The sequence below is a fragment of the Salmo salar genome, chromosome 22, assembly GCF_965601325.2.
Source record: "Salmo salar chromosome 22, fSalSal1, whole genome shotgun sequence".
In the NCBI taxonomy this organism is placed as follows: domain Eukaryota; kingdom Metazoa; phylum Chordata; class Actinopteri; order Salmoniformes; family Salmonidae; genus Salmo; species Salmo salar.
This window is the reverse complement of record NC_138312.1, coordinates 65046620-65072021: the sequence shown is the minus strand read 5'-3', so window position 1 is coordinate 65072021 and position 25402 is coordinate 65046620. Positions and strand designations below refer to the sequence as shown.

The 25402-nt window shown below is 46.2% G+C and overlaps 1 protein-coding gene across 1 annotated transcript; it reads right to left on the bottom strand.

Moving 5' to 3' along the window:
- Positions 1-42: 42 nt before the first annotated feature.
- On the bottom strand, positions 43-18654 carry rab43 (RAB43, member RAS oncogene family). Its single transcript, XM_014168471.3, has 4 exons — positions 18301-18654; positions 9803-9986; positions 1230-5227; positions 43-587 (listed from the first exon to the last, which is right to left on the bottom strand). The coding sequence occupies exons 1-3, from the start codon at positions 18493-18495 to the stop codon at positions 4974-4976; spliced, it is 633 nt and encodes a 210-aa protein (XP_014023946.1). The 5' UTR covers positions 18496-18654; the 3' UTR covers positions 43-587; positions 1230-4973.
- Between the last annotated feature and the right edge of the window lie 6748 nt (positions 18655-25402).

Genomic DNA, 25402 nt, shown 5'->3' with positions numbered 1-25402 from the left:
CATAACCCGGCTAACCCACCCAAAGGACACCCCCCGGCTAACCCAAAGGACATAACCCAAAGGACATAACCCAAAGGACATAACCCAAACCCAAAGGACATAACCCAAAGGACATAACCCTAACCCAAAGGACATAACCCAAAGGACATAACTCTAACCCAAAGGACATAACCCAAAGGACATAACTCTAACCCAAAGGACATAACCCAAAGGACATAACCCTAACCCAAAGGACATAACCCAAAGGACATAACCCTAACCCAAAGGACATAACCCAAAGGACATAACCCAAACCCTAAGGACATAACCCAAACCCAAAGGACATAACGCTAACCCAAAGGACATAACGCTAACCCAAAGGACATAACGCTAACCCAAAGGACAAGGACATAACGCTAACCCAAAGGACATAACGCTAACCCAAAGGACATAACGCTAACCCAAAGGACATAACCCAAAGGACATAACCCAAAGGACATAACCCAAAGGACATAACCCAAAGGACATAACCCAAAGGACATAACCCTAACCCAAAGGACATAACCCAAAGGACATAACCCTAAGGACATAACCCAAAGGACATAACTCTAACAGTAGTTTATGTGTCGGGGGGCTAGGGTCAGTCTGTTACATCTGGAGTATTTCTCTTGTCTTATCCGGTGTCCTGTGTGTATTTAAATATGCTCTCTCTAATTCTCTCTTTCTCTCTTTCTGTCTTTCTCTCGGAGGACCTGAGCCCTAGGACCATGCCTCAGGACTACCTGGTATGATGACTCCTTGCTGTCCCCAGTCCACCTGGCCGTGCTGCTGCTCCAGTTTCAACTGTTCTGCCTGCGGCTATGGAACCCTGACCTGTTCACCGGACGTGCTTGTTGCACCCTCGACAACTACTATGATTATTATTATTTGACCATGCTGGTCATTTATGAACATTTTAACATTTTAACATTTTGACCATGTTCTGTTTTAATATCCACCCTGCACAGCCAGAAGAGGACTGGCCACCCCTCATAGCCTGGTTCCTCTCTAGGTTTCTTCCTAGGTTTTTGGCCTTTCTAGGGAGTTTTTCCTAGGGAGTTTTTCCTAGCCACCGTGCTTCTTTCACATGCTTTGCTTGCTGTTTGGGGTTTTAGGCTGGGTTTCTGTACAGCACTTTGAGAATATCAGCTGATGTACGAAGGGCTATATAAAAATAAATTTGATTTGATTGATTTGATAACCCTAAGGACATAACCCTAAGGACATAACCCTAAGGACATAACCCTAACCCTAAGGACATAACTCTAACCCTAAGGACATAACTCTAACCCTAAGGACATAACTCTAACCCTAAGGACATAACTCTAACCCTAAGGACATAACTCTAACCCTAAGGACATAACTCTAACCCTAAGGACATAACTCTAACCCTAAGGACATAACTCTCAGTTGCTCATTTGGTAGAGCATGGTGTTTGCAGCACCAGCATGGTGTGTGCAATGCCAGGGTTGTGGGTTCAATTCCCACGGGCGGCCAGTACAACAACAAAAAAATGCATGAAATGTATGTATTCACTACTGTAAGTCGCTCTGGAAAAGAGCGTCTGCTAAATGTAAATGTATGTAAATGTATAACCTAAAGGACATGGGTAAATTGCAGTTGGTCCAGAACAAAGCAGCACGTATCGCACTTAGATGTAAACAGAGGGAAAGTGTCAGTAACAGGCATGTCAGTCTCTCCTGGATAAAAGTTGAGGAGAGATCGACTGCATCACTATTGGTCTTTGTGCGAGTTGTTGATGGTACCAAACTGTCTGTTCAAGCAGTTTGAGTGTCTGAACTGTGTACATCGGTACAACACATCCCACCAGAGGTCTCTTCACAGTCCAGACACCCATCGGTACAATCACATCCCACCAGAGGTCTCTTCACAGTCCAGACACCCATCGGTACATCACATCCCACCAGAGGTCTCTTCACAGTCCAGACACCCATCGGTACATCACATCCAACCAGAGGTCTCTTCACAGTCCGGACACCCATCGGTACAATACATCCCACCAGAGGTCTCTTCACAGTCCAGACACCCATCGGTACAACACATCCCACCAGAGGTCTCTTCACAGTCCGGACACCCATCGGTACATCACATCCAACCAGAGGTCTCTTCACAGTCCGGACACCCATCGGTACAATACATCCCACCAGAGGTCTCTTCACAGTCCAGACACCCATCGGTACATCACATCCCACCAGAGGTCTCTTCACAGTCCAGACACCCATCGGTACAACACATCCAACCAGAGGTCTCTTCACAGTCCAGACACCCATCGGTACAACACATCCCACCAGAGGTCTCTTCACAGTCCGGACACCCATCGGTACAACACATCCAACCAGAGGTCTCTTCACAGTCCAGACACCCATCGGTACAATACAACACATCCAACCAGAGGTCTCTTCACAGTCCAGACACCCATCGGTACAACACATCCCACCAGAGGTCTCTTCACAGTCCAGACACCCATCGGTACAACACATCCAACCAGAGGTCTCTTCACAGTCCAGACACCCATCGGTACATCACATCCCACCAGAGGTCTCTTCACAGTTCCCAGGTCCATAACAGAGGCTGGGAAACATACAGTATTAAATAGAGCCATGACTACCATTTCAACCAAGTTATTAAAATGTGGCATATTTCCTGAAACTGATTTTGTATTTTAAAACTGGATATATACTTTAACTAGCACATTTCAAAAAGCAATTTGACACGTGTGATCGAAATCCATCGATCTCCTCCAGAATGTACAGTCCCATAGAAAGTAAATGGTACTACACAGAAAGTTAATTCACAACCCTTGCATTCCACCTACAAGCCTGAGACAGATAGAAAAACATCCTAGTACTCCCTTCCCACAGTACAAACATGGTACAACACATACATCCGGAAAGTATTCAGACCCCTTGACTTTTTCCACATTTTGTTACATTACAGCCTTATTCTAAAATGAATTAAATAGTTTCCCCCCCCCTCATTAATCTACACACAATACCCCACAATTGCAAAGCAAAAACAGGTTTTTAGAAAATGTTGCTAATTGTGTGTGTGTAGATATATATATATATATATATAAATAAATAAACAAATAAAAGCTGAAATATAAAATTTACATAAGTATTCAGACCCTTTACTCAATACTTTGTTGAAGCACCTTTGGCAGTGATTACAGCCTTGAGTCTTCTTGGGTATGACGCTACAAACTTGGCACACCTGCATTTGGGGAGTTTCTCCCATTCTTCTCTGCAGATCTTCTCAAGCTCTGTCAGGTTGGATGGGGAGCGTTGCTGCACAGCTATTTTCAGGTCTCTCCAGATGTTCGATCGGATTCAAGTCCGGGCAACTCAAGGACATTCAGTGACTCGTCCCAAAGCCACTCCTGCGTTGTCTTGGCTGTGTGCTTAGAGTTGTTGTCCTGTTGGATGGTGAACCTTCGCCCCAGCCTGAGCACTCTGGAGCAGGTTTTCATTAAGGCCTGATGGGTGGACTACTGCAGAGATGATTGTCCTTCCGGAAGTTTCTCCCATCTCCACAGAGGTACTCTGGAGCTCTGTCAGTGACCATCGGGTTCTTGCTCACCTCCCTGACCAAGGCCCTTGCTCAGTTTGGCCGGGCGGCCAGCTCTATGTCGAGTCTTGGTGGTTCCAAACTTCTTCAATTTAAGAATGATGGAGGCCACTGTGTTCTTGGGGATCTTCAATGCTGAAGAAATGTTTTGTTACCCTTCCCCAGATCTGTGCCTTGACACAATCCTGTCTTGGCGCTCTACGGACAATTCCTTCGACCTCACGGATTGATTTTTCTCTGACATGCACTGTCAACTGTGGGACCTTATATAGACAGGTGTGTGCCTTTCCAAATCATGTCCAATCAATTGAATTTACCACAGGTGGACTCCAATCAAGTTGTAGAAACATCTCAAGGATGATCAATGGAAACAGGATGCACTGGAGCTGAATTTTGAGTCTCATAGCAAAGGGTCTGAATACTTATATAAATAAGGTATATCTGTTTTTATTTGTAATATATTTATAAAAATATCTAAACACAAGTTTTGCTTTGTCATTATGGGGTATTGTGATGTCATTATGGGGTATTGTGATGTCATTATGGGGTATTGTGATGTCATTATGGGGTATTGTGTGTAGATTGATGAGGAATCATTTTTATTTAATCCATTTTAGAATAAGGCTGTAATCTAACAAAATGTGGACGAAGTCAAGGGGTCTGAGTACTTTCCAAATGCACTGTGTGCTCCTCTAGTCTTCACAGGAGGAGACTGATTGTATCAGTCATGGTTCAACAAGCATTCAGAATCAAGATTACACTGATGTTCAACACTAGGCACACCATGCATCTTTCCTTGACATACCGCACAACTTTAAACAAGGCAGGTCAATTTCTAACAATAATCACTGTGCAAAAATATCAAAGTCTATGGTACGTGTATGTACTCTGTCCTCCCCATAAAAACATCATCATCAATAACGTAATGACTTACTTGGCAGGATTATATATCTCCTACACTGTAATACTGTTTACAGAACAAGGTTCAATAATCATCTGTGATGTCATATGAAGTGATAGATTTAACATTTCCTGTCAGGCCCGTCTGTCTCCGTTAAAGGGCAGGGAGGGACAGCACAGCTACATGCTCTGGGAAGTAAAAGTCAGGGTGTGACTCCAATAGTGGTTCAGATCAACTCTCTGGATCAGAGATTCTATTTACGTCCAATAACATCCACTTTTCTCTCTGTGAAATATTTCTGTGCAGGTCATGCCCCCCTCCCCCCATAAAAAACAGGTATTGCTACATCACAAGGTTTCTCAACCTTTGAATTATCAACATGTACAGTCCCTTCTCCACCTATCAGCAGCCACAGCCCCAGCCTTCTCCACCTATCAGCAGCCACAGCACCAGCCTTCTCCACCTATCAGCAGCCACAGCCCCAGCCTTCTCCGCCCATGTCTTTGCTGTTGAGTTTGAAGCTTTCCGTCACATTCTCGTTGAACATGGGTCCCCCGTGGCGCAGGATGAGCTCGGCGGCCATCTTGTTAAAGGCCTCATCCACGTTGGAGGCGTCTTTAGCCGACGTCTCAATGGCCGTCAGGAACTCCAGCTGGTGGGCCATGGTCTGGGCATCTTCTAACGACACCTCACGCTGATCCACCAGGTCAGACTTATTCCCTGAGGAGAGAGAGAGAGAAGAGAGGAGGAACGAGCAGAGGGAGGACAGGTGACGAGAGGTGAGGGGGGAGAGGACAGGTGTTGAGAGGACAGGTGAGGAGAGGTGAGGGGGGAGAGGGGAGGACAGGTGGGATGAGGTGAGGGTGGAAGAGGGGAGAGGACAGGTAAGGAGAGGTGAGGGGGGAGGAGAGGAGAGGTGAGAGGGGAAGAGGGAAGAGGACAGGTAGGAGAGTAGAGGAGAGGAGGACAGGGGGAAGAGGACAGGTAGGAGAGTAGAGGAGAGGAGGACAGGGGGAAGAGGACAGGTTAAGAGGGGAGGTGGAAGAGGTGAGGAAGAGGAGCAGGGGTGAGGAAGAGGGGTGAGGTGAAGAGGAGGTGAGGAAGAGGTGGTGAGGAAGGGGTGGTGAGGAAGAGAGGAGAGGTGAGGAAGAGGAGAGATGGGAGAGGACAGGTATGGATAGGGGAGGAGTGAGGAGAGGAGGTGAGGAGGACAGGTGAGATGAGAGGACAAGTAAGGTGAGGGGAGAGGAGGAGAGGTGAAGGGGACAGGTAAGAGAAGAGGAGGAGAGGTGAAGGGGACGGGTAAGGGGAGAGGAGGAGAGGTGAAGGGGACAGGTAAGGGAAGAGGAGGAGAGGTGATGGGGACAGGTAAGGGAAGAGGAGGAGAGGTGAAGGGGACAGGTAAGGGAAGAGGAGGAGAGGTGATGGGGACAGGTAAGGGAAGAGGAGGAGAGGTGATGGGGACAGGTAAGGGAAGAGGAGGAGAGGTGAAGGGGACAGGTAAGGGAAGAGGAGGAGAGGTGATGGGGACAGGTAAGGGAAGAGGAGGAGAGGTGAAGGGGACGGGTAAGGGGAGAGGAGGAGAGGTGAAGGGGACGGGTAAGGGAAGAGGAGGAGAGGTGAAGGGGACAGGTAAGGGAAGAGGAGGAGAGGTGATGGGGACAGGTAAGGGAAGAGGAGGAGAGGTGATGGGGACAGGTAAGGGAAGAGGAGGAGAGGTGATGGGGACAGGTAAGAGAAGAGGAGAGGTGAAGGGGACGGGTAAGGGGAGAGGAGGAGAGGTGATGGGGACGGGTAAGGGGAGAGGAGGAGAGGTGATGGGGACGGGTAAGGGGAGAGGAGGAGAGGTGATGGGGACGGGTAAGGGAAGAGGAGGAGAGGTGAAGGGGACAGGTAAGAGAAGAGGAGGAGAGGTGAAGGGGACAGGTAAGGGAAGAGGAGGAGAGGTGATGGGGACAGGTAAGGGAAGGGGAGGAAAGGTGAAGCGGTGAGGAGGAGAATTGAGGAAAAGGAGGAGAGGTAAAGATGAGAGGACAGGAGGAGAGAGGTGAGAGTCGAGGTGAGGACACAATGGGGTATTTGGTATTTCTTCTATTTTATAAGGATCCCCATTAGCTGTTGCAGAGTCAATCAGTCCATAGGGGCCAGTTAGTCAGTCCATAGGGGCCATTCACTGAGTCAACTTGTCAGTCCATAGGGGCCAGTCAGTCAGTCCATAGGGGCCAGTCAGTCAGTCCATAGGGGCCAGTCAGTCAGTCCATAGGGGCCAGTCAGTCAGTCCATAGGGGCCAGTCAGTCCATAGGGGCCAGTCAGTCAGCCAGCCAGTCCATAGGGGCCATTCACTGAGTCAACTTGTCAGACCATAGGGGCCAGTCAGTCAGTCCATAGGGGCCAGTCAGTCAGTCCATAGGGGCCAGTCAGTCAGTCCATAGGGGCCAGTCAGTCAGTCCATAGGGGCCAGTCAGTCAGTCCATAGGGGCCAGTCAGTCCATAGGGGCCAGTCAGTCAGCCAGCCAGTCCATAGGGGCCATTCACTGAGTCAACTTGTCAGACCATAGGGGCCAGTCAGTCAGTCCATAGGGGCCAGTCAGTCAGTCCATAGGGGCCAGTCAGTCCATAGGGGCCAGTCAGTCAGCCAGCCAGTCCATAGGGGCCATTCACTGAGTCAACTTGTCAGACCATAGGGGCCAGTCAGTCAGTCCATAGGGGCCAGTCAGTCAGTCCATAGGGGCCAGTCAGTCAGTCCATAGGGGCCAGTCAGTCCATAGGGGCCAGTCAGTCAGCCAGCCAGTCCATAGGGGCCAGTCAGACAGCCAGCCAGTCAGGCCATAGGGGCAATTCACTGAGTTAACTTGTCAGTCCATAGGGGCCATTCACTGAGTTAACTTGTCAGTCCATAGGGGCCAGTCAGTCAGCCCATAGGGGCCATTCACTGAGTTAACTTGTCAGTCCATAGGGGCCAGTCAGTCAGCCCATAGGGGCCATTCACTCAGTCAACTTGTCAGTCCATAGGGGCCAGTCAGTCAGTCCATCGGGGCCACTATGTCAGTCAGTCAGCCCATAGGGGCCAGTCAGTCAGCAAGCCAGTCAGTCAATAGGGGCCAGTCAGACAGTCAGCCCATAGGGGCCATTCACTCAGTCAACTTGTCAGTCCATAGGGGCCAGTCAGTCAACCAGTCAGTCAATCCATAGGGGCCACTATGTCAGTTAGTCAGTCCAAAAGGGCCAGTCAGTCCATAGGGACCAGTCAGCCAGTCAGTCAGTCCGTACATAGGGACCAGTCAGCCAGTCAGTCCATAGGGGCCAGTCAGCCAGTCAATACATAGGGACCAGTCAGTCATTCAGTCAGCCAGCCAGTCCATAGGGGCCAGCCAGCCAGTCCATAGGGACCAGTCAGTCCATAGGGGCCAGTCAGTCAGTCCATAGGGGCCAGCCAGTCAGTCCATAGGGGCCAGCCAGTCAGTCCATAGGGGCCAGCCAGTCAGTCAGCCAGTCCATAGGGGCCAGTCAGCCAGTCCATAGGGGCCAGCCAGCCAGTCCATAGGGGCCAGTCAGTCAGTCCATAGGGGCCAGTCAGTCAGTCCATAGGGGCCGGTCAGCCAGTCCATAGGGGCCGGTCAGCCAGTCCATAGGGGCCAGTCAGTCAGTCCATAGGGGCCAGTCAGCCAGCCCATAGGGGCCAGCCAGCCCATAGGGGCCAGCCAGTCCATAGGGGCCAGCCAGTCCATAGGGGCCAGTCCATAGGGGCCAGTCCATAGGGGCCGGCCAGTCCATAGGGGCCAGTCCATAGGGGCCAGCCAGTCCATAGGGGCCAGTCCATAGGGGCCAGTCCATAGGGGCCGGCCAGTCCATAGGGGCCAGTCCATAGGGGCCAGTCCATAGGGGCCAGCCAGTCCATAGGGACCAGCCAGTCCATAGGGGCCAGTCCATAGGGGCCAGCCAGTCCATAGGGGCCAGTCCATAGGGGCCAGTCCATAGGGGCCAGCCAGTCCATAGGGTATTGTGGTATTTTAAAAGGATCCCCATTAGCGGTTTCTAAAGCAGCAGCTACTCTTCCTGGGCTCCACTCAAAACATGAAACATGACATAATACAGAACATTAATAGACAAGAACAGCTCAAGGACAGAACTACAAATGTAAAAAAGGCACACATAGCCTACATACAGTGGGGAGAACAAGTGTTTGATACACTGACGATTTTGCAGGTTTTTTTACTTACAAAGCAGGTAGAGGTCTGTAATTTTTATCATAGGTACACTTCAACTGTGAGAGACGGAATCTAAAACAAAAATCCAGAAAATCAATAAAATGCAAATTAATGACTTAAAAATCATACAATGTGATTTTCTGGATTTTTTGTACCTATGATAAAAATTACAGACCTCTACATGCTTTGTAAGTAGGAAAACCTGCAAAATCGGCAGTGTATCAAACACTTGTTCTCCCCACTGTATCAATACATACACACAAAACATCCGGGTCAAATAGAGGAGACGTTGTGCCGTGAGATGTTGCTTTACCTGTTTTTAAAACAGGTCAGTAATAAACTAACTAATAACCCTTTATTAGGATAGTCCATCTGTAGATGCTCTACAGACCATCAATAACATTTCAACTAACTACTAATCCTAAACTTAACCCTTACTCTAACTTTAACCCTTATTCTAAACCTAACCCCAACTGTTAGCTAACTGTAAATCAATCATTCAGCTATCCATCTATCATCTATAGATGGACTACCCAGACTTTCCAGATAAAGTCTGATCCTAGTAACTACCTACCTACCTACCTACCTACCTACCTACCTACCTACCTACCTACCTACCTACCTACCTACCTACCTACCTACCTACCTACCTACCTACCTACCTAACTAACTAACTACTAACTACCAACTAACTAACTAACTAAATTAACTAACTAACTAAGTACTAACTAACTAAGTACTAACTAACTAACTAACTAACTACTAATTAACTAACTACCAACTAACTAACTAACTAACTAACTACTAACTAACTACCAACTAATTAACTAACTAAATTAACTAACTAACTAACTAAATTAACTAACTAACTAACTACTAACTAACTACTAACTAACTAACTACTAACTAAGTACTAACTAACTAACTAACTACTAATTAACTAACTAACTACTAATTAACTAACTAACTACTAACTAACTACTAACTAACTACTAACTAACTTACTACTAACTAACTACTAACTAACTACTAACTAACTAACTACTAACTAACTACTAACTACTAACTAACTACTAACTAACTAACCGATGAGCAGGGGTACAATGTTTGACCCTCCGTATTTCTTGACGTCCTCCATCCACTTGGGCACAGCCATGAAGGTTCCTCTCTTAGTGATGTCATAGGCAATGACGGCTCCGTTGGTGCTGCGGTAATAACTCTGGGTGATCGTCCTGAAACGCTCCTGGCCCGCAGTGTCCCAGATCTGCAGCTGGACAACAACATATACAACCCAGGTTAATCTCACAGAGTTAGCCCTAGCCCAGGTTAATCTCACAGAGTTAGCCCTAACCCAGGTTAATCTCACAGAGTTAACCCTAGCCCAGGTTAATCTCACAGAGTTAACCCTAACCCAAGTTAATCTCACAGAGTTAACCCTAACCCAGGTTAATCTCCCAGAGTTAACCCTAACCCAGGTTAATCTCACAGAGTTAGCCCTAACCCAGGTTAATCTCACAGAGTTAGCCCTAACCCAGGTTAATCTCACAGAGTTAACCCTAACCCAGGTAATCACAGTTATCTGACAGTTACCTGCCCCCTGAAGCCACCTGCAAATACACATGCATGCACACCCACACAATGTTTGCTGACTAGGCCTCAGGGCTCCGGTACTCTGCATTTCTACATGTCATCCCTCCAAGGCGAGAGACCTTGTTAAACATCATAGGACTGATAACCTCTCATATGTTCACCTGTGTTCAGGCTACATATAACTTACTATATGTTCTGATATTCAATCAATACAGCGATATTATCAGACAACGGAGAGGTTTTCTCTGTCTCTGCCTTCTGGTACGTAGAGTACTAGGCATGGTACATGTTGTTAGGGACAAGGTGGAATTTCATGTCAGCAGAGAGACAGTTTTACAATATGTTACAGCAGCCTTACGTTTCCTCTGTGCTTGTTTACATACATGACAGGAGCAGTCTTGAGAACAACACAGTAAGACAACAACAACTCTGTAATGACATTTGGAAGTTCCTCCAATACTGTTACAGTACCCCATTGGCACTACCCCGTTGGCAGTACCCCGTTGGCAGTACCCCGTTGGCAGTACCCCGTTGGCAGTACCCCATTGGCAGTACCCCATTGGCAGTACCCCATTGGCAGTACCCCATTGGCAGTAGGCTTCCTCAGTGATTTTCCCCACTCACTGCAAGCCAGGGGAAAAATACACATTACAAGCTTTGTGTTGTGATAACTGCGTTGTTTGCTCTATAACCTGTTAGTTCAAATGCCTTGCCACTGTGATATAAAGGCCTAAAGGCTGAGACAAGACGACACAGTGGAAGAATAAATTCAACCACACCTTCGTTTCATCACCAAACCGGAGAGCAACAGCTCTCCAGTGACGTCCACAAAGCATATTGCATGGAACAAACAGCTACATGCCCTACAGCTACATGCCCTACAGCTACATGCCCTACAGCTACATGCCCTACAGCTACATGCCCTACAGCTACATGCCCTACAGCATGGTCAATCAAGTTCATGTTTCTGACATTTTCAACTACTAAACAACTACTGATTTAGAAACCAGGAGTTAGGCTACCTACCGCAAGTCACAGAAACCAGGAGAGTTAGGCTACCTACCGCAAGTCACAGAAACCAGGAGAGTTAGGCTACCTACCACAAGTCACAGAAACCAGGAGAGTTACGCTACCTACCGCAAGTCACAGAAACCAGGAGAATTAGGCTACCTACCGCAAGTCACAGAGAAACCAGGATAGTTAGGCTACCTACCGCAAGTCACAGAAACCAGGAGAGTTCGGCTACCTACCGCAAGTCACAGAAACCAGGAGAGTTAGGCTACCTACCGCAAGTCACAGAAACCAGGAGAGTTAGGCTACCTACCGCAAGTCACAGAAACCAGGAGAGTTAGGCTACCTACCGCAAGTCACAGAGAAACCAGGATAGTTAGGCTACCTACCGCAAGTCACAGAAACCAGGAGAGTTAGGCTACCTACCGCAAGTCACAGAAACCAGGAGAGTTAGGCTACCTACCGCAAGTCACAGAAACCAGGAGAGTTAGGCTACCTACCGCAAGTCACAGAAACCAGGAGAGTTAGGCTACCTACCGCAAGTCACAGAAACCAGGAGAGTTAGGCTACCTACCGCAAGTCACAGAAACCAGGAGAGTTAGGCTACCTACCGCAAGTCACAGAAACCAGGAGAGTTAGGCTACCTACCGCAAGTCACAGAGAAACCAGGATAGTTAGGCTACCTACCGCAAGTCACAGAGAAACCAGGAGAGTTAGGCTACCTACCGCAAGTCACAGAAACCAGGAGAGTTACGCTACCTACCGCAAGTCACAGAAACCAGGAGAGTTAGGCTACCTACCACAAGTCACAGAAACCAGGAGAGTTAGGCTACCTACCGCAAGTCACAGAAACCAGGAGAGTTAGGCTACCTACCGCAAGTCACAGAAACCAGGAGAGTTAGGCTACCTACCGCAAGTCACAGAAACCAGGAGTTAGGCTACCTACCGCAAGTCACAGAAACCAGGAGAGTTAGGCTACCTACCGCAAGTCACAGAGACCAGGAGAGTTAGGCTACCTACCGCAAGTCACAGAAACCAGGAGAGTTAGGCTACCTACCGCAAGTCACAGAAACCAGGAGAGTTAGGCTACCTACCGCAAGTCACAGAGAAACCAGGAGAGTTAGGCTACCTACCGCAAGTCACAGAGAAACCAGGAGAGTTAGGCTACCTACCGCAAGTCACAGAAACCAGGAGAGTTAGGCTACCTACCGCAAGTCACAGAAACCAGGAGAGTTACGCTACCTACCGCAAGTCACAGAAACCAGGAGAGTTAGGCTACCTACCGCAAGTCACAGAAACCAGGAGAGTTAGGCTACCTACCGCAAGTCACAGAAACCAAGAGAGTTAGGCTACCTACCGCAAGTCACAGAAACCAGGAGAGTTAGGCTACCTACCGCAAGTCACAGAGAAACCAGGAGAGTTAGGCTACCTACCGCAAGTCACAGAAACCAGGAGAGTTACGCTACCTACCGCAAGTCACAGAAACCAGGAGAGTTAGGCTACCTACCGCAAGTCACAGAAACCAGGAGAGTTAGGCTACCTACCGCAAGTCACAGAAACCAGGAGAGTTAGGCTACCTACCGCAAGTCACAGAAACCAAGAGAGTTAGGCTACCTACCGCAAGTCACAGAAACCAGGAGAGTTACGCTACCTACCGCAAGTCACAGAAACCAGGAGAGTTAGGCTACCTACCGCAAGTCACAGAAACCAGGAGAGTTAGGCTACCTACCGCAAGTCACAGAAACCAGGAGAGTTAGGCTACCTACCGCAAGTCACAGAAACCAGGAGAGTTAGGCTACCTACCGCAAGTCACAGAAACCAGGAGAGTTAGGCTACCTACCGCAAGTCACAGAAACCAGGAGAGTTACGCTACCTACCGCAAGTCACAGAGAAACCAGGAGAGTTACGCTACCTACCGCAAGTCACAGAAACCAGGAGAGTTAGGCTACCTACCGCAAGTCACAGAAACCAGGAGAGTTAGGCTACCTACCGCAAGTCACAGAAACCAGGAGAGTTACGCTACCTACCGCAAGTCACAGAAACCAGGAGCTGTTTCCACTATTCCAGCACCATTTCAACATCATCAAATCACCTATGATTAGGCTAATATAGTGACAACTAAAAGATACCAAAAACAATTTAGTCCAATCAAAGCAAGCTAAATATGATGAGTCTCTCCATGGTTCTGATTACTGTGTGTGTGTGTGTGTGTGTGTGTGTGTGTGTGTGTGTGTGTGTGTGTGTGTGTGTGTGTGTGTGTGTGTGTGTGTGTGTGTGTCGTGCAAGTAGAAAAAAACATGTTGACTCACTCTACTTGTTGAGAAACACCAATGCCATCCTCCTCTTGTCATGTGGACAAAACGGTCTATGACTGTGTCATACAGTACACACTTAGTTGTTGTTGTCCTTGCCTACCTGGCTAAAATGCAGTGGTGGAAAAAGTACCCAATTTTCATACGAGTAAAAGTATAGATACCTTAATAGAAAGTTACTAAAGTAAAAGTGAAAGTCACCCAGTAAAATACTACTTGAGTAAAAGTCTAAAAGTATTTGGTTTTAAATATACTAAAGTATCAAAAGTAAAAGTATAAATAATTTAACATTTCTTATATTAAGCAAAGGAGTCAGCACCATTTTCTTGTTTTGAATATTTACGGCTAGCCAGGGACACACTCCAACACTATTTACAAAAGATGCATTTATGTTTGAGTCCGCCAGATCATAGGCAGTAGGGATTACCACGTGTTCTCTTGATAAGTGCATGAATTTCAACATTTTCCTGTTCTGCTTAGCATTTAAAATGTAACAAGTACTTTGGGTTGTCAGGGAAAATGTATGGCGTAAAAAGTACAATATTTTATTAAGGAATGTAGTGAAGTAAAAGTTATCAAAAACAAATAGTAAAGTACAGATACCCCAAAACACTACTTAAGTAGTACTTTACATATGGTTCCTTTCAAACCCCCCATTTCTCCTGATATGGTTCCTTTCGAACCCCCCATTTCTCCTGATATGGTTCCTTTCGAACCCCCCATTTCTCCTGATATGGTTCCTTTCGAACCCCCCATTTCTCCTGATATGGTTCCTTTCGAACCCCCCATTTCTCCTGATATGGTTCCTTTCGAACCCCCCATTTCTCCTGATATGGTTCCTTTCGAACCCCCCATTTCTCCTGATATGGTTCCTTTCGAAACCCCCATTTCTCCTGATACGGTTCCTTTCGAACCCCCCATTTCTCCTGATATGGTTCCTTTCGAACCCCCCATTTCTCCTGATATGGTTCCTTTCGAAACCCCCATTTCTCCTGATATGGTTCCTTTCGAAACCCCCATTTCTCCTTATATGGTTCCTTTCGAAATGCCCTCTCCTTTCGACACCCCCAATTTTCCTGAGAGATGACATACACTACATGACCAAAAGTATGTGGACACCTGCTCGTGGAACATCCCATTCCAAAATCATGGGCATTAATATGGAGTTGGTCCCCCCCTTTGCTGCTATAACAGCCTCCACTCTTCTGGGAAGGCTTTCCACTAGATGTTGGAATATTGCTGCTATAACAGCCTCCTCTCTTCTGGGAAGGCTTTCCACTAGATGTTGGAACATTGCTGCTATAACAGCCTCCTCTCTTCTGGGAAGGCTTTCCACTAGATGTTGGAACATTGCTGCTATAACAGCCTCCACTCTTCTGGGAAGGCTTTCCACTAGATGTTGGAATATTGCTGCAGGGAGTTGCTTCCATTCAGCCACAAGAGCATTAGTGAAGTCGGGCGCTGATGTTGGGCGATTAGGCCTGGCTCACAGTCGGCGTTCCAATTCATCCCAAAGGTGTTCGATGGGGTTGAGGTCAGGGCTCTGTGCAGGCTCAGTCAAGTTCTTCCACATCGATCTCAACAAACCATTTCTGTATGGACCTTGCTTTGTGCATGGGGGCATTGTCTTGCTGAAACAGGAAAGGGCCTTCTCCAAACTGTTGCCACAAAGTTGGAAGCACAGAATCATCTAGAATGTCATTGTATAATGTAGCGTTAAGCTTTCCCTTCATTGGAACTAAGGGGCCCGAACTATGAAAAACAGCCCCAGACCATTATACCTCCTCCACCAAACTTTACAGTTGGCACTATGCATTGGGACAGGTAGCATTTTCCTGGCACCTGCCAAATCCAGATTCGTCAGTTGGACTGCCAGATGGTGAAGCGTGATTCACCACTCCAGAGAACACGTTTCCATTTAAAAAATAAATACAAATATTTCCCCTTTATTGAACCAGGTGGCCAGTTGAGAACAAGTCCTTTATTTAACCAGGTAGGCCAGTTGAGAACAAGTCCTTTATTTAACCAGGTGGCTAGTTGAGAACAAGTCCTTTATTTAACCAGGTGGCCAGTTGAGAACAAGTCCTTTATTTAACCAGGTAGGCTAGTTGAGAACAAGTCCTTTATTTAACCAGGTGGCTAGTTGAGAACAAGTCCTTTATTTAACCAGGTGGCCAGTTGAGAACAAGTGCTTTATTTAACCAGGTAGGCTAGTTGAGAACAAGTCCTTTATTTAACCAGGTAGGCTAGTTGAGAACAAGTCCTTTATTGAACCAGGTGGCCAGTTGAGAACAAGTCCTTTATTTAACCAGGTAGGCTAGTTGAGAACAAGTCCTTTATTTAACCAGGTGGCCAGTTGAGAACAAGTCCTTTATTTAACCAGGTAGGCCAGTTGAGAACAAGTCCTTCATTTAACCAGGTGGCCAGTTGAGAACAAGTCCTTCATTTAACCAGGTAGGCTAGTTGAGAACAAGTCCTTTATTTAACCAGGTGGCCAGTTGAGAACAAGTCCTTCATTTAACCAGGTAGGCTAGTTGAGAACAAGTCCTTTATTTAACCAGGTGGCCAGTTGAGAACAAGTCCTTTATTTAACCAGGTAGGCCAGTTGAGAACAAGTCCTTTATTTAACCAGGTGGCCAGTTGAGAACAAGTCCTTTATTTAACCAGGTGGCCAGTTGAGAACAAGTCCTTTATTTAACCAGGTGGCTAGTTGAGAACAAGTCCTTTATTTAACCAGGTAGGCTAGTTGAGAACAAGTCCTTTATTGAACCAGGTAGGCTAGTTGAGAACAAGTCCTTTATTTAACCAGGTGGCCAGTTGAGAACAAGTCCTTTATTTAACCAGGTGGCCAGTTGAGAACAAGTCCTTTATTTAACCAGGTGGCTAGTTGAGAACAAGTCCTTTATTTAACCAGGTAGGCTAGTTGAGAACAAGTCCTTTATTGAACCAGGTAGGCTAGTTGAGAACAAGTCCTTTATTTAACCAGGTGGCCAGTTGAGAACAAGTCCTTTATTTAACCAGGTGGCCAGTTGAGAACAAGTCCTTTATTTAACCAGGTGGCCAGTTGAGAACAAGTCCTTTATTTAACCAGGTGGCTAGTTGAGAACAAGTCCTTTATTTAACCAGGTGGCCAGTTGAGAACAAGTCCTTTATTGAACCAGGTGGCTAGTTGAGAACAAGTCCTTTATTGAACCAGGTGGCCAGTTGAGAACAAGTCCTTTATTGAACCAGGTGGCTAGTTGAGAACAAGTCCTTTATTTAACCAGGTGGCTAGTTGAGAACAAGTCCTTTATTTAACCAGGTGGCCAGTTGAGAACAAGTCCTTTATTGAACCAGGTAGGCTAGTTGAGAACAAGTCCTTTATTTAACCAGGTAGGCTAGTTGAGAACAAGTCCTTTATTTAACCAGGTGGCCAGTTGAGAACAAGTCCTTTATTTAACCAGGTGGCCAGTTGAGAACAAGTCCTTTATTTAACCAGGTAGGCTAGTTGAGAACAAGTTCTCATTTACAACTTTGACCTGGACAAGATAAAGCAAAGCAGTGCGACACAAATAACAACACAGAGTTACACATGGAGTAAACAAACGTACAGTCAATAACACAATAGAAAAATCTATATACAGTGTGTGCAAATGAAGTAAGATTAGGGAGGTAATGCTAATAAATAGGCCGTAGTGGCGAAATAATTACAATTTAGCATTAACACTGGAGTGATAGATGTATCTCTACTTTCTCTATTGCTCCTGAGTCCAATGGCAGCGAGCTTTACACCACTCCAGCCGACGCTTGGCTGCTCGGCCATGGAAACCCATTTCATGAAGCTCCCGACCAACAGTTCTTGTGCTGACGTTGCTTCCAGAAGCAGTTTGGAACTCGGTAGTGAGGGTTGCAACCCGAGGACAGACGATTTTTACGCGCTTCGTGCTTCAGCACTCCGAGGTCCCATTCTGTGAGCTTGTGTGGCCTACCACTTCACCGGCTGAGCCGTTGTTGCTCCTAGACGTTTCCACTTTACAATAACAGCACTTACAACAGGGAAGAAATTTGACAAACTGACTTGTTGGAAAGGTGGCATCCTATTGCAGTGCTACGTTGAAAGTCACTGAGCTCTTCAGTAAGGGCCATTCTACTGCCAATGTTTGTCTATGTTGATTGCATGGCTGTGTGCTCGATTTTATACACCTGTCAGCAACGGGTGTGGCTGAAAAAGCAGAATCCACTCATTTGAAGGGGTGTCCACATACCGGTGTGTAAATACAGTGAGTAGGTGGCAGCATAGAGACCCTGAGGGATGACTGCTCTGATAGATAGCGGCAGAGCTGGACCCTATTGCAAATGCTCGCTGGCTTCCCTTGGATTCAATGCTATGCGAGACAATAATGTCATACAGCATCACTACACACACAGAGACGTGCTGTTTCGCTCTATCGGCGGTTTCTCTGGTGAGATGGTGTCCATTCAGCCTCTTGCGAATTGAAGGAAAATGATGAAACACAGAGTAACGAAATAAAAGATTTTATGTATTTATTTTACTGGGAGGGGGTCAATTTTTTGGGGAAGCCTGCCTTCCCTTGGCAGCCATGAATACGCGCCACTGTGTAATGTTGACTGCGGTTAACAGTCACATAGGCTGGACTATGGGAATTCATCAATTCACATCAGGCTACTAACCTTCACTCTCTTTCCTTGAATATCCATTGTCTTCATGGTAAAGTCCACTCCGATCGTATTTCCTTGTCTTTCCATGAAATTGCCAGACTTGAACCGTTGAACCACACAAGTTTTGCCAACACCTACATCTCCTACTAAAACTATTTTAAAAACAAAGTCATAGCTGTCATCCGTCTCCAGTAACGTTAATGACATTGTCGACGCGACTGGTAGCTGCTTTCTTAGATAACTACAAAGTTATCGTCGATGTTTACATGAGTGTTTTATAACAACGCTCCAATATTATCTGTTTACAACGCAAAACTGACGTGGAGAAAAGTCGGCACCAAAGGAATTGCCAACGCGGAAGGCAAAAGTCCAGTTTTAGGTATCCTTCACCCGCGCCTGAACGTTTCATCACGGAGCAGATTAACGCTACAGGAGTCCACATCATGCACGGTGGCGGACCGTGGCTAGGGTCCTCATAACATGTTATTTCACATTCATATGCTACGCATTCAAACTATTTACAATTGTACAATGCAATCCGTGCAAATGGTATAAGATTAGGGTCAGATAATATTATAATGCAATCTAGAATAAAGCCAATCTGGCTGTTTTAAAAGCATACAAAAATATTTAATATAAGTCATTTGACATGTTTGGAGTTTTATTCAACAATAATTTGAATTATGAAATCCCTAATCCAACACAATTATTATCGTGGCATGTATTTTGTGTTATTGGACATGTGACGTTGTTAACTTTAGGCATATTGATGACAATTTGATTTAGAGAACTTTTCATTATAACATTGTGAGGCTTCTCCCACCGCTGACTTTTCCATGACAGCTGGAGTGTATTCATTCCGCCAATTTTGTTTCTTAAACAGAAGCAAACGGAACGAAATGGGGAGGGACTAACCTGAATTTGCCAAACACTTCTGGGGTGTATTCATTAGTCAGATTCCGTTGCAAAATGTTTATTAGTCTGTTGCAAAACGTTTTGCAACAGAAACCATTTTTTACTATCTAGGAACCAAATTGAAGGAAACAGGATCTAACAAGGAAGGACCTACATGAATTTGTCCAATAGAAACTCTTGTTTTCGTTTGAAGTAACAGTTTCCATTGCAACACATTTTGTAACAGACTAAACATTTTGCAACAGAAACCCGACTAATGAATACACCCCTGGGGTTTGAGAACCAAACAGAAGCAAAAAGAGGAAACAGAATGGGATTAGCCTTCCCTGATTGGCCTTCCCTGATTGGCCTTCCCTGATTGGCTCAGTTGGTAGAGCATGGTGTGTTATACATACCGGCCTTCCCTGTGGCTCAGTTGGTAGAGCATGGTGTGTTATACATACCGGCCTTCCCTGTGGCTCAGTTGGTAGAGCATGGTGTGTTATACATACCGGCCTTCCCTGTGGCTCAGTTGGTAGAGCATGGTGTGTTATACATACCGGCCTTCCCTGTGGCTCAGTTGGTAGAGCATGGTGTGTTATACATACCGGCCTTCCCTGTGGCTCAGTTGGTAGAGCATGGTGTGTTATACATACCGGCCTTCCCTGATTGGCTCAGTTGGTAGAGCATGGTGTGTTATACATACCGGCCTTCCCTGTGGCTCAGTTGGTAGAGCATGGTGTGTTATACATACCGGCCTTCCCTGTGGCTCAGTTGGTAGAGCATGGTGTGTGCAACGCCAGGGTTGTGGGTTCGATTCCCACGGGGGGGCCAGTAGAAAAAAAAATATATATATATATATATATGCATGAAATGTATGTAATGTATGCATTCACTACTGTAAGTCGCTTTGGATAAGAGTGTCTGCTAAATGACTAAAAGGTAAAAAATTATTAACCTGAATTTGTCCAATAGAAAACTCTTGTTTGCGTTTTCCGTTGAAGTAAATGGTTTCTGTTGCAAAACCCCCCCCCCCCCTGCTTTGTAACAGAATCGGCGTAATGAATACACCCCTGGGGTGCAGATAGAACAACGAACTGATGTTTCACCAGATGTATAAATCTAAACTATCCGCTTGGCGTTTCCACTCACTACTAAATATGGTGATGAGAGGAAGCCCAGCCCATTGGAAACGACAGTCTGATACACTGGTGGCAGAATCTGCGCAGCTTGTTCTACAGGCTGAACCCAATGAGGTAGGCTGACGGCGACGTCTGAAATGGAGGAAATGGAGAACAAGTTGGAGAGCAACAGCTGTGATGGAATGTGAACTATATGGGTGTCAGTTCTGATGGAGAAAAGGTTGGAGAGCAACAGCTGTGATGGAATGTGAACTATATGGGTGTCAGTTCTGATGGAGAAAAGGTTGGAGAGCAACAGCTGTGATGGAATGTGAACTATATGGGTGTCAGTTCTGATGGAGAAAAGGTTGGAGAGCAACAGCTGTGATGGAATGTGAACTATATGGGTGTCAGTTCTGATGGAGAAAAGGTTGGAGAGCAACAGCTGTGATGGAATGTGAACTATATGGGTGTCAGTTCTGATGGAGAAAAGGTTGGAGAGCAACAGCTGTGATGGAATGTGAACTATATGGGTGTCAGTTCTGATGGAGAAAAGGTTGGAGAGCAACAGCTGTGATGGAATGTGAACTATATGGGTGTCAGTTCTGATGGAGAAAAGGTTGGAGAGCAACAGCTGTGATGGAATGTGAACTATATGGGTGTCAGTTCTGATGGAGAAAAGGTTGGAGAGCAACAGCTGTGATGGAATGTGAACTATATGGGTGTCAGTTCTGATGGAGAAAAGGTTGGAGAGCAACAGCTGTGATGGAATGTGAACTATATGGGTGTCAGTTCTGATGGAGAAAAGGTTGGAGAGCAACAGCTGTGATGGAATGTGAACTATATGGGTGTCAGTTCTGATGGAGAAAAGGTTGGAGAGCAACAGCTGTGATGGAATGTGAACTATATGGGTGTCAGTTCTGATGGAGAAAAGGTTGGAGAGCAACATCTGTGATGGAATGTGACACGAGCCTACCAGACAAGCTAAATAACTTCTATGCTCGATTCGAGGCAAGCAACACTGAAGCGTGCATGAGAGCATCAGCTGTTCCGGACGACTGTGTGATCACGCTCTCCGTAGCCGATCTGAGTAAGACATTTAAACAGGTCAACCTTCACAAGGCCGCAGGGTCAGACAGATTACCAGGACGTGTACTCCGAGCATGTGCCGACCAACTGGAAAATCAAATCAAATAAAACTTGATTTGTCACATGCGCAGTGTCGACTTTACCGTGAAATGCTTACTTACAACAGTGCAGTTCAAGAAGAGTTAAGAAAATATTCACCAAGTAGACTAAAATAAAAACAAATAATAAAAAGTAACACAATAAGAATAACAATAACGAGGCTATTTACAGGGGGCACCGGTACCGAGTTAGTTAGCGGTGGTGTAACCGATGTGAAATGGCTAGTTAGTTAGCGGTGGTGTAACCGATGTGAAATGGCTAGTTAGTTAGCGGTGGTGTAACCGATGTGAAATGGCTAGTTAGTTAGCGGTGGTGTAACCGATGTGAAATGGCTAGTTAGTTAGCGGTGGTGTAACCGATGTGAAATGGCTAGTTAGTTAGCGGTGGTGTAACCGATGTGAAATGGCTAGTTAGTTAGCGGTGGTGTAACCGATGTGAAATGGCTAGTTAGTTATCGGTGGTGCGCGCTAATAGCGTTTCAATCGGTGACGTCACTCGTTCTGAGACTTGAAGTAGGGTTTCCTCTTGCGTTGCAAGGGCCGCGGCTTTTGTGGCGCGATGGGTAATGATGCTTCGATGGGTGTCAGTTGTTGATGTGTGCAGAGGGTCCCTGGTTCGAGCCCGGGTTGGGGCGAAGAGAGGGACGGAACCTACACTGTTACACAGGGGTACAGGTTAGTTAAGGTAGTTTGTACATGTAGGTAGGGGTGAAGTGTGTTACGGATACAGGTATCCTGTGTGAGTTTCTTTTCTCTCCTTCTCCCCTCCTCACAGGTGGCAATCATCATTCCCCAATCAGTCGCTAATCAGAAGACACACCTGCTCCTTTTCCCTTACCCAATCACATCCCCTTTCCCTTGGTTTAACAGGATCCCAATCAGTTCCCTCTGGAGATCTCTCTTTTGTTTTTGCAACGACATGTCACTTTGTCCGTTATCCTGTGAGTATTGTATTGTATTGTATTGTATTGTATTGTATTGCATTGTATTGTATTGTATTGTATTGTATTGTATTGTATTGTATTGTATTGTATTGCATTGTATTGTATTGTATTGTATTGTATTGTATTGTATTGCATTGCATTGTATTGTATTGTTATGGTGTATAACTGTTTGTTGGTGGGAAAAGTGGATAACCAGCCAAGTCGTACATGGGCCTACGTTACCCGTAGGAAAACATTGTCTAGTTACCCTAGTTAGAACTGGGCGGACCACCCACTGTATTTTTGGTAAGTTAGTTACCGTTAGTTACCGTGTGTTTAAACAATAAACATCGAGTGTTTGATGGTAGATTTAGGTTGTCTGTGGTTTTTAGTTCTCACTGTTATTTTTTCACTGGGGTGATTTGCATGAGATATGTTACAGGTCTCGTTTCCATCCCCCCCCCCCCCTAGACTGCAGGGCGAAAGGGGTTCGTAACAAAGTGACAATGCATAAATAATAAACAGCAAGTTGCAGCAGTGTACAAAAGGGAGGGGTCAATGTAAATTGCCCAGTGGCGATTTTATTAATTGTTCAGCAGTCTAATGGCTTGGGGGTAGAAGCTGTTGAGGAACCTTTTGGTCCTAGACTTGGCGCTCCGGTACCGCTTGCTGTGCGGTAGCAGAGAAAACAGTCTATAACTTGGATGACTGGAGTCTCTGACAATTTTATGGGCTTTCCTCTAACACCACCTATTATATACAGTTGCTGCTCAATGTGAAGGAAATTAAATATGTTTAAATGGGACCTGTAGCTCCTCGGTGTAAAGGAAAGAAAAGATGTGTGGAGGGGAACATGATTATGTTGAATGTGGGAGCAATGTGATGGAGCTTCCATGGCTGCACCTGTATTAAGTGGACCTGCTGTCAGGGCTGATGGATGTACCTGTAGTTAGTGGACCTGCTGTCAGGGCTGATGGATGTACCTGTAGTTAGTGGACCTGCTGTCAGACTGATGGATCTGACATGGATGTACCTGTAGTTAGTGGACCTGCTGTCAGGGCTGATGGATGTATCTGTAGTTAGTGGATCTGCTGTCAGACTGATGGATCTGACATGGATGTATCTGTAGTTAGTGGACCTGCTGTCAGACTGATGGATGTACCTGTAGTTAGTGGACCTGCTGTCAGGGCTGATGGATGTATCTGTAGTTAGTGAACCTGCTGTCAGGGCTGATGGATGTATCTGTAGTTAGTGGATCTGCTGTCAGACTGATGGATCTGACATGGATGTACCTGTAGTTAGTGGACCTGCTGTCAGACTGATGGATGTACCTGTAGTTAGTGGACCTGCTGTCAGACTGATGGATGTACCTGTAGTAAGTGGACCTGCTGTCAGGGCTGATGGATGTACCTGTAGTTAGTGGACCTGCTGTCAGGGCTGATGGATGTACTTGTAGTTGGTGGACCTGCTGTCAGACTGATGGATGTATCTGTAGTTAGTGGACCTGCTGTCAGACTGATGGATGTACCTGTAGTTAGTGGACCTGCTGTCAGGGCTGATGGATGTACTTGTAGTTGGTGGACCTGCTGTCAGACTGATGGATGTATCTGTAGTTAGTGGACCTGCTGTCAGACTGATGGATGTACCTGTAGTTAGTGGACCTGCTGTCAGACTGATGGATGTATCTGTAGTTAGTGGACCTGCTGTCAGGGCTGATGGATGTACCTGTAGTTAGTGGACCTGCTGTCAGGGCTGATGGATGTACCTGTAGTTAGTGGACCTGCTGTCAGGGCTGATGGACGTACCTGTAGTTAGTGGACCTGCTGTCAGGGCTGATGGATGTACCTGTAGTTAGTGGACCTGCTGTCAGGGCTGATGGATGTACCTGTAGTTAGTGGACCTGCTGTCAGGGCTGATGGATGTACCTGTAGTTAGTGGACCTGCTGTCAGGGCTGATGGATGTACCTGTAGTTAGTGGACCTGCTGTCAGGGCTGATGGATGTACCTGTAGTTAGTGGACCTGCTGTCAGACTGATGGATGTATCTGTAGTTAGTGGACCTGCTGTCAGACTGATGGATGTATCTGTAGTAAGTGGACCTGCTGTCAGGGCTGATGGATGTACCTGTAGTTAGTGGACCTGCTGTCAGGGCTGATGGATGTACCTGTAGTTAGTGGACCTGCTGTCAGGGCTGATGGATGTACCTGTAGTTAGTGGACCTGCTGTCAGGGCTGATGGATGTACCTGTAGTTAGTGGACCTGCTGTCAGGGCTGATGGATGTATCTGTAGTTAGTGGACTCCTGTCAGGGCTGATGGATGTACCTGTAGTTAGTGGACCTGCTGTCAGGGCTGATGGATGTACCTGTAGTTAGTGGACCTGCTTTCGGGGCTGGTGCTTCTCATGGTCCTGGAATGGTTTGGAGGCCTGTTCAGAAATCTGGTGCTCATGAATGTAGGCTGTCAACGAACACTCTGGTAATGAATAAAGTTGACTTCATAGCCTTTATTGGTAAGGTTATCAATACGACTCGGGTTGTGGAAAGCAGAAATTCCAGGTTGAAGGTTATTGTGGAGACGGCAAAATAGATATTGGGGGTAACAGATGTTACTGTTGAAATGGTTGTTGACATGCTGAACAATCCTAAGGGTGGAGTGTTTCAGTATGATATAGAGGTTAATGGGGTTGGGAGGGGTTTGGGGAAGGGTGTGGTAAGCATTAGTAGGGATTTATTTGGTTTATAATAAACATTTTCATGGTAGTATTGAATTAGGCAGATCATGATTGATCGTACATTCCAGCACAGTAGGTGGCGGCATGCACTTCAACGGTAGTTTGCGGACCGCCATGATATCATAGAAGAAACCCACTGGCCGGATCCACAATTCATGTCCACTGTGCGGTGTTGAAAGAAGATGGTGGACAACAGGAAAAATGTGGAACATATTATGATTAAATATGTAGTGGGGGATTGCACAAGCCTTCTGGAAG